Raw genomic sequence first — 9695 nt, 5'->3', positions numbered from 1 at the left:
CCAACACCTGCTGCAAAATCGGGCTGGGGTGGTCTCTGTAAAGCACCCTCCACACCTCCTCCCAAGAGGAGAGAGAGAACTCCAGCGTCACACCAGCACGGCATGCCGGTATGTGCCCAGGCAGGTGTAGGTAGTACACAGCGAGGGGGGGAAGGGGTGGGGAAGGCAGACCAAGAGTCAATCACAGTGTAATTTGTGTTAGAAATTTACCAGTGTTCAGCTGTCCATATTTCCAAAATGCAAATATTTTAAAATTAAAAAACCTGTGACTATCTCCTCTAAATCAATCTAGATAACCAGAACACTCTGTGGCACATTTAAGAGACTTTCATCTTAAAGGAAATATATAACATAGATTATACCTTCATAGGAAATCAAGAGGTCCTAAAATATACTAATGGAGAAGGACATTTAAGAGACATTTAAATTACCCAGTCTATAATTTTGGGGTTTTTTTTTTTATCTATGCATCTTTTAACTGCTTTGGATAATTAGGAAAATTTCCTTGGCAGTGTCCTAAGAGGATAGGCAAAAGAGTGACATAACTACTCTCAAGGAAGGAAAGGTCTAGGTTTTGCATTCTGCAGATTTTTAAAGTAAAAGAGAAAGTATTCTTCATATGAACAGTCTGAAGCAATATGCATATTATATAAAGACTATCACCCTGCTCTGAAATATAATCCTTCCCAAGGCTTCTCCCTCTCCTTGAACTCACTTGCAGTATCTGTCTGGTCCTTCTGCCAGGAAGGGTGCAAGTTAGGGAGGCAGGCTGCTCGTCTCCAGCCTTTCCTAAGCACAGCTATTCAAAGGCAGCTCCTAAATGGATCAGGCACCCATTCAATTCAAAGCCTTCCATTAGGTCTGCCGGCCAACTTGTTATCTTGTAGTGTCGTGTGTATGTGTGTACCCTGTCTGCCCTTAATGAACAGTTTGTCCCATTGTAACTCTCATATCAAACATCTGGAAACCAGATTTGTTTAAAAGAATAAGAAAAATAGAAAGAGTAATAAAAAAAGAAGAAAAGGAGAGGAAAAAGGGGGGGGGAGGTAAAAGAAAAGGGGAAAGAAAGGGATAAAAGGAGGGAAAAAAGGGGGGGTAAGGTAGGGGGAAGAAGAAAAAGAAGTTTCAGTGCCTATGACTTATCCAGGTCTCTATCCGAAAGCAAAAAAAAAAAAAAAAAAAAAAAAAAAAAAAAAAAGTAATTCAGCTGAATCAGTAAACGGACCTTTATTTGCAAGCATTTTGACCAATACATTTTTGTAGACTGCAGTTCTACAGAGCCACATCCCCCCGCTTCGGAGCAGGGTAACACGCTCTGCTAGAGCTCTCTCCCCCGTTCACAGCTGTCTCCAGCGGGAGGAGCTGAAACCTGAACCAAACCCTCCGAGTGCGATTGGATCCCACAGCCAGCAGCCCCAGAGCCCTCCCAGAAAAACAGCCTCTTTGGAAAAGTGCTTGAGAACATCCCGAAGCGATTGGAGGAGCGGAAAACCCTTCCCCCCTGCACCTGACTCGTGGGTATTTACAGCACTTTTCAAGGCGGCTCGGCACTGCCACTGCACAAGCGGGAGTGGATGGGCTGCGCGGGGCCGGCAGCGCCGTAGGGACCAGGAGCGGCACCGATGCGCCCGCAGTGACCCCGCGTGTGCCTGCGCTGCGCCGCCCGGGACCGCTGCACGCACCCGCAAGGACAGAGAGAGTCTGCGAGAAGCACAAACCCTGCGTCCAAAATGCCACGCTCCTTCCTGGTCAAGAAGCATTTCAATTCATCCAAGAAGCCGAATTACAGCGAGCTGGACACTCATACAGGTAACAAAACGAAATCTGGTGCCACCGCGTCGCTTCTGAGGCTGCGGTCGTTGCGTGGCAGGACTGAGGAGGGGTGGGATTGCTCTGCAGGCTGGAGGGGACGGGTTCGTTCATTGCTTGCTCTATTTTCTCCTGCTTACAAGGAGAGAGTTTTGAGAAATATGTCAGTGCTGACCAGAATGAATCATGAAAATGTGCTCACCCACTTGAACCCAAGTTACTTAGAAAGGATTTGGAGTTTTCCTGTTCTGTATCTGTTGGTGCTGGAATTGAAACTTTTATTCAAATCCTTCAGGAAGTTTCACTGCTTCATTGTGTCAGGCTGCACAGATTTAGAAGCGGCATGCTGCCTTGAAGGGACTCTCCAACTGCAATTTGCCTGTTCAAGGGCACTGTCTTTTCCCATCAGAATATATGTATGAAACAGTATTTCCTGAATCACCCTTATATTCCGATTACCCTACTGAGTTTTTCATTTATGTAGCTTTTAATCCTCAAAGTGTTAGTTTTGCTGCTTTTTGAAATACTTTTTGGTTCTCTTACCTTAAAAATGTTCTTCTTTCTCCAGTGATTATATCCCCATACCTGTACGAAAGCTATCCAGTCCCTATCATACCACAGCCAGAGATCCTGAGCTCAGTAGCTTACAATCCCATTACTGTGTGGACTACAACTGGGCTGCTACCGTCTCCATTACCCAATGACCTCTCTCCACTTTCTGGATACCCCTCATCTTTGGGAAGAGTCAGCCCACCTCCACCTTCTGACACCTCCTCCAAAGATCACAGCGGTTCAGAAAGCCCCATTAGCGATGAAGAAGAGAGAATCCAGTCAAAGCTTTCAGACCCTCATGCAATCGAAGCTGAAAAGTTCCAGTGCAGTTTATGCAACAAGACCTATTCAACTTTCTCCGGGTTGGCCAAACATAAGCAGCTGCACTGTGATGCCCAGTCTAGGAAATCGTTCAGCTGCAAGTACTGTGACAAGGAGTATGTCAGCCTGGGAGCGCTTAAGATGCACATCAGGACCCACACACTGCCTTGTGTCTGCAAGATCTGCGGCAAGGCTTTCTCCAGACCCTGGCTACTTCAAGGACACATTAGAACTCACACTGGTAAGAGCAAGCATTACATTTGCAGTTTCTTGTTGCTATAACATCGGGATGCCTTTTTGCTGTTTTTCTCCACAGGTGCAAAAACCAGCAGGGTTTTTAACTAACCTTGAAATACGTCCACAGAATTTCAAATGAATCATTAAAAGACTAAATTCTCCCTCTTGCAGGGAGAGGGGGAAGGTGGGAGGGGGTTTAGCATGGTCTTGTAACTGCAGGCCAGATACTGGCATAAATCAGCACTGCTCCCCTGATAATTTTAGGATGGTTTAGCCCATTTCCACTATCTGAAGATTTTCCTTTAAGGATTTTGTGTTAACTTTTAGGCTTTGGAAATTGCTAACTTTGAGAAGGTTGCAGCTGACTCTGAAATCAGGCAGCAAAAATCAATCAATGCATGAGGGGCTGCATTCTGACTCCTTAAGCAGCTGGCAAGTTTTGCATCTGCTATTTCAAGTCCTTAGCAATTAGAATCACATCATCAGCAAAGGGGTTGGGTTTTTTTCTATTGAGGCAAAAACTGGGTTTTGAGTGTAGTGCTGGGTACAATGTAATGTCTGCACAGCTGTTTGCTGCTTTTCAGTCAAAGCCCTTGTTGCCCAGTAATTCATGCAGCACTAAGCAGAAAATGTTCCATGAAAATATTTGAAAATGTTGGGAGGAGCCCAGTGTAGAAGTACTGCACGCACCTGTAGATGCAGAAGGTGTCAGCAGCTTGTCTTCAGAGACTGCACTTAACAGCATATTCTCAGTAGACTGGGGTTCTGCAAATACAGTCAGCAGTGCTGAAAGCTGCTGTATCTCTGGCCTGATTAACTTTTTATTAGACTTTTTTATTCTTATAACAAGTAATTTCCGTTTGTTCATTTGTTTCTTCGGATAAAAGCAGATTTTACCTGTCCCAAATATGTGCTTTTTGTTTTTTTAATCTTTATCCTATTTTTTTCTTGATGTTTCCTTTATAGGAGAAAAGCCGTTTTCCTGTCCTCACTGCAACAGGGCTTTTGCAGACAGATCCAATCTAAGGGCTCATCTGCAGACCCACTCGGATGTGAAGAAATACCAGTGCAAAAATTGCTCCAAAACTTTCTCCAGAATGTCTCTTCTGCACAAACATGAGGAATCTGGATGCTGTGTAGCACACTGAGTCATGCAGTCAATGTTTACCTGGACTCAATGCATTTCTCCACTTCTGTTCCAAATGATAAGGCGTTTTCTCGTCTACTTTTCAGCCAAAAAAAACCCCAAAAACCCCAAAATACAAAGAAACCAAACCAACAAACCAAAACATCACCAAACAAGCAAACAAATAAACTAGTGGAAGAACTTAGAATGTCAGTAGAAATGAGCTTTAAGTAGTTTCTGTTCTGCCAAACATTTGCATTCTTAAGTGCGAATTCTGAAATAGGGAGAAAGACGCCATGCATGACATTTCAAGTAGATCTAAAGGAAGCAGCATTATCAGCTTTCTTAATAGATGAAGCAAAATGTAGGTTGTCTTTTCTTGCTTAGAAAAGGCTTCAAAGTTAACAATACATTCCTGCCAAGCCATTTCAACCAAAGAAACAGTATTTTAAGTGGAAATTTTAATGAAAATACTACCCAAGTGAGTTTTGCTAGACACCATTTATCTCAGGTGCCTTAAAAAGTATTCCAAGTTTACCTTAGTAAATGTTTAATATTATTCGTTGCTGTGTTTTTTTATTTTATTTTATTAGAAGCCAAGGCCTTCATTAATGACCTGAAATGCTTTAAAACTGCATAATTAAAAGAGGGGAAAAAAGTGTAAGAGAATGTACGAAAAAATTAAAAGCCACAAATTAACTGCATGTGCCTTAAAAAATAAATTTAAAAAGATAATACTGTAGCTTCAAACATTCCTGGTGCATGCTTGACCATCATTTAATATGGAATAGTTCCTCTAAACTTCATTTTTTTTAAAAAAAAACGGGAATAAGTGCAAGAGAGGGGATCCATGGGAGTTTTACAATTTTTTTTTTTTTAAATGCACAAAGGAAATGCAATATTTTCAGCATTACCCCTCCAAGTGCCTTTTTTATTGATGATTTTGTAAAGTATGTGGACATAATGTAAATATTTTTATTTTTATATGATTGAATGTGTTATGAATGAAAGCAAATTGTTGCCCATAGCAGCATCTATAGATAACTTGAAGAAAGTGTGAAGTGAAACTGATGTTGTTTTCTAGCCACTTTTTTACAATAAACATTTTTAAGTAAGATTTCTGTTGTTTGTTCTAATTAAAGAAAACAACTGTGTGTGTGCTTTGGAACATAGGAAAATGTGAATGTCTCTACATGACCAAATGAAGATAGAAGTGAATTTCAGATGTGAAGATTTACTCCACAAGTTCTAAACATTAGAAAGGAATATATACATTGCATTTTAAAAGACTTTAAACCATACAATGCCTTTTTCTAGTCACTGCTTTAAAACACTTGCATTTCTGCTACTTACAAAACTATGACAACATTGTGAAATATATTTTCTCAAAAACATTTAAGAGCAACTTTTTTCTTGCATTTTAACAGATGAAAGGATGCTATTAGAGAGGTCTTATAGTACTTTCCCTGAGACTTTCACATCAGGGAATCTGGGCCTGATCCAAAGTTCATTAAAGTCAGTGGAGCCTTACAGGAGTTCAGCAATGTTTACATGATGCTCTTTTAAAGTAGTAGTCAAGTCACAGTATAATATACTTTATATGGCAATTTCAAGATGGTTAAAGATATTTTATTAAAATGTATTACATATCAGAACTGTCAGGTGAATGCATTACAGCTGTATATCAGGTAATATATCACAGGAAAGAAATTATTCCGTAATAAAAAGTAGAAATCTTTTTTCTTCAGGTGATTTGACTATGCAGTCCAAGATCTTAGCTACATAAAAGTATTACAACATCAACAAATCATGTCTCATCATTAATGTCTGGTGTGAAACAACACCATTTTCAACTTTTAGCAAAGTACAAAGCTAGAGAACAGACAAGCACCAGTTGGCATCCAGTTTGAAGACCCCTATGTCTACACTAGAGTACCAACAGGAACAAGTAATAGCAAAAATAAAATTCCAACAATTTACCGAGAATGTTACTGATGTGTAAACACAAGGTGAACATTTCTTGAATAAAAGTGTGTTTCAGCAAAATAATGCAGTAGATCATACATGCCTTCTGTCTCCTCCAGCAGAGTTCTGGAGCAGGGCTTCAGCAGGAGTGCACTGGAGTAATGCAGGCAATAGGCAGAAGTTTTGCACCTTTTCTCCACAGAAAGAATGATACTGAAAACTGAATCTCAAATGAAGCTTTCATATTCTCCAAGCATCTTCTGACAAAATCTCAGGGCTATAACAATGATTCCCTAGGTGCTGCTAGATTTTTTTTTCAGGAAATACCTGGAGAGTTCAAGAAAGATACGGTTAGTGGGAATTTGTGAGGTAACATTTCAAAACGGACACATGAAGGCATCAAATACCCTTGAAAAGTTTCATGTGGTTACTCTATTGATTTGCACTTCCATGTCATTCGCTTTGAAGTTCGTAGGCTCCAGCAGCTCTTTGTGCAGCTCTTTCTTCCCAGAGCAAAGTTTACTGGAGTATGAGCAAAGCTCTGGCAGTCAACAGCTATTTGTACTGTTCTAGGTTTGCTCTCCTCTGTTGTGCCACAAAGACTTTTCCATTGTTTTAGCTCACACTTTAAATTCTCTACGCCCATAGTAAATTAAATAGCATAAGAGCTTGACTTCTTGAGTGAGTGGAAATGCTACTGCTGTCCTCAAGGGAAATCAGATGAAAACTTCATCAAAATACAGTATGCTAAACCAAACACAAGTGGAACTGGTCTGATTTGGAGATGACAATTAAGATATGCTACTTTGCATGCCTGTAACACCTGTACTCATAAAACACAAAGATGGGAAAGGCTAGAAGCTCTTTTGGCTCATCTCTGTAATTGAAGCAGAGCACTCTATCACAGATCCCTAGCTCTCTGTCCAGTTGCAGCATAAACTTCCCAAGCAGCTAAATTTCTCTGCTTTTCCTGTGTGACTGCTTTCTATTCCCTGTCAAGACATTTCTCCAAAACATATTCCATTAATAGTTTTACCTCATTACCTTAGAAAAGCCCTTCTGCACCTGCACAAGCTATTTATCAATGTAAATTGAATTCTGTTCTGAGCTGCTGGTTGATGACTCCTATGGCTTTCTCAACACATGATGGAAAAGTTCCCTCCATGGTCACGCTACCCATTGTATCTCTTTGGCCATTGCAACATTTCTCAAAACACACCTCTTTTCTATATCCAAATAATCTTTCTAAACTTTTGAAATCTTTCTTAGGAAAACATGGTCCTTGTACTCTGAATATCTTCACTGCTCTTTTCTGAAATGTCTTTTTTTTTCTTCTTCTGTTTTTTTCTTTTTTTACAGAATGAGGTCTAGATCCTTCCTTTGGGATGTTCTGTCAATTTTACTTTTTCAATGTTCTTTCCCTGTGCAGAGAAGAGCAGAGCCACCTAGGCACTTGTGAAGTTATAAGTTAAATATATTAATTTCTCAGGGCTGAAGGCAATAATTGATTCACTTTGGTTTCCATGTCTCTCTTCCCTCGCTTTTGTTTGGGCATGCTTTTCACTTCACAGGCTGCAGAATGAAGGAAGATGTGCATGAAATGAAGACAGAACAAAGTACATGTTTAGGCTCAAAGAACTGCAATTTTCTTACCATGTAATGCAGTTAGGAAAAGCATGTTATACACTCACCAAAGGGTTAAAAGAAGTGTCTCTCAGATTAAGGCACCATGGAATCTTTCTTCTGTATTTTGCTCTATTATTTGGATTATTATAGTTCCTGTTGTCATTAAGCAAACTCAGGGCCTATTACTCTAAGCCCTGTAAAATCATATAAAAATGAAGCTCCATAAAGATCCTATAATTTCAATTTAAAAAAAAGCAATTAGAAACCTGATAATTTAATTCTGAGGTCTTGTGCTACAGCTGATTTCCCCTGCCACAAAATAAATCAATATTTAATTTGAAAACATATTTTTATTTTTGAATAAGACATTTTCAGTTATGAGTATTACTGCTTTGGAAAGAATGGGTTTTACTAGCTGTCCCAAGTGCTTGGTTTTGTCTCTTTAAAGTAGGTGTTCTAAAAGTTAGATGATATGAATTAGAACTCTGGTTCACAGAAATGTGAGGAGTGGAAGGTGAGAAGTGCACTCCAACCTGCCTATATTGTAGTACCAAATGATAGCTGCAGGAAATAAGAACAGATTGTTCAAGTTAATCACAGATCATGGAATGATTGAGGTGGGAAGGAACTTCTGCATATTGACCAGTCCAACATCCCTGCTCAAAGCAGGGTCAGGAGAGCAGTTTACCCAAGGCTGTGTTCAGATGGGGTTTTGATATTTCAAAGAAAGGAGACTCCACAACCTCTCTAGGCAGCCTGTGCCAGTGTTCAGTCACAATTACAGTATAAAAGGGTTTTTTCTTGCATTTAAATGGACTCTTCTGTATTTCTGATGGTATGCATTGCCTCTTGTACTGTCACTGGGCAACACTAAGATTCTGACTGTATTTTTCACTCCCTCACATCAGGAATTTATACACATTAATAAGATCTTGAGCATTTTTTTTCAAGCTGTCTCATTGACTCCAATATGAGAGATGCTCCAATCTCTTAATTACCTTTGTGGTCCTTCACTGGACTCTGGTATTCTCTTGTCAGGCTTGTACTGGTGAGCCCAGAACTGGACACAGTGCTGCAGATGGGCTGTACCAGTGCTGAGTAGAGGTGGAAATACCAATCAGTTTCTGATGGGAGGCTGACAGGGACAGCCACAGCCATAGAAAAGAAACAAAAATTATGCTTGCACTCTCTGTTGCTTCTTCCCAAAAATTTTCCTTTATTCTAAATACATACAAAATCCTCAGGAACCTTGAAGGTTGTGGAGTGTGGGACTGTGTTTTCCAGGGACAGCAAGAGTTGCCCTGTCCTGTTGCACACTTCAGCATAAGGGTGCCCCAGCCAAACCAGACTAGAGATAAAAAAAAAAAAAAAATAGAATTAACAAGTGCATAATGGAGCTGTTTTGACATGTTTGGCAGTTTGGTCACCTTGTTCCTCTTCACTTACCTTTCCAATACTTCAAGAATGCCCCTCAAACCAATGGGTTTTTTCTTCTTCTGATTCACTCACTATTTTGGGTACAAAACCATAAGTATGTGCTCAATCATGGCCCTCCTTCTTTTGTTCTCCCCACATCTCTGCAAGACAAAAGTTATGCAACAGTTGGTTTCTGTTACATCTGTCACATCTGTCACCCCTATCCCTTTTACCTGGGTATTGAATATTCCCATGTCTTGTTTCTGTACCTCTCTGTTCTGTTGTCCAGTGCATACACTAAGTAGCTGCAAGGATGAAGATCACAGGCAGTCCTTGCTAAGAAGGAATAAAAGACCTTTTATATCTTTCAGTTATATAATAATATTTTTAATTTGTTTTGTCAAAAGAAGACATGGAAAACAGGAATCACATGAATACCAGCTCAAAACACACAAATCCTTTCACTGCAGCCCCAGTTTGGGGGATCTACTTCAGAAAATCCCTCAGAGAGGTCCCTGATTTTGTTGCTAGAGCCCCCCTCAGTTTAAAAAGTGGATTTAAATGCAAACACAAGGGTCCTGTCTAGCAGGACAAAGTCAAAGGAGGGTATCCTTCAAGCTGTTTGTCCATCCACTCAGCATAG

General features: G+C 40.1%; 1 protein-coding gene and 1 long non-coding RNA gene across 4 annotated transcripts; one reads left to right on the top strand and one right to left on the bottom strand.

Annotated features, from left to right (window-relative positions):
* The first annotated feature begins 1439 nt into the window (after window positions 1-1439).
* SNAI2 (snail family transcriptional repressor 2) lies at window positions 1440-5162 on the top strand. The gene is made up of 3 exons (XM_048287096.1): window positions 1440-1809; window positions 2378-2923; window positions 3886-5162. The coding sequence occupies exons 1-3, from the start codon at window positions 1731-1733 to the stop codon at window positions 4065-4067; spliced, it is 807 nt and encodes a 268-aa protein (XP_048143053.1). The 5' UTR covers window positions 1440-1730; the 3' UTR covers window positions 4068-5162.
* A 462-nt stretch (window positions 5163-5624) lies between these two features.
* On the bottom strand, window positions 5625-9372 carry LOC125317332. Of its 3 annotated transcripts, XR_007200024.1 has the most exons (6): window positions 9322-9372; window positions 9083-9213; window positions 8870-8984; window positions 8635-8771; window positions 7702-7830; window positions 5625-6337 (listed from the first exon to the last, which is right to left on the bottom strand). It is a non-coding gene; the product is annotated as an uncharacterized LOC125317332 (long non-coding RNA). The 3 variants fall into 3 exon arrangements; XR_007200023.1 differs by having other exon boundaries at window positions 7702-7867; window positions 8635-8984; XR_007200022.1 differs by having other exon boundaries at window positions 8635-8984.
* Window positions 9373-9695: the final 323 nt, after the last annotated feature.

The sequence above is a fragment of the Corvus hawaiiensis genome, chromosome 26 (genome assembly GCF_020740725.1).
Source record: "Corvus hawaiiensis isolate bCorHaw1 chromosome 26, bCorHaw1.pri.cur, whole genome shotgun sequence".
Classification (NCBI taxonomy): domain Eukaryota; kingdom Metazoa; phylum Chordata; class Aves; order Passeriformes; family Corvidae; genus Corvus; species Corvus hawaiiensis.
The sequence above is the reverse complement of the archived record's forward strand: the minus strand, read 5'-3'. Positions and strand labels throughout refer to the sequence as shown.

What these genes read in the sequence shown, in the direction of transcription:
- SNAI2 (XM_048287096.1), top strand. Translation starts at nt 1,731, where the DNA reads ATGCCACGCTCCTTCCTGGTCAAGAAGCATTTCAATTCATCCAAGAAG. An exon ending in CGAGCTGGACACTCATACAG is followed by an intron (nt 1,810 to 2,377) that starts GTAACAAAACGA and finishes TTCTTTCTCCAG; the next exon opens with TGATTATATCCCCATACCTG. An exon ending in ACACATTAGAACTCACACTG is followed by an intron (nt 2,924 to 3,885) that starts GTAAGAGCAAGC and finishes TTTCCTTTATAG; the next exon opens with GAGAAAAGCCGTTTTCCTGT.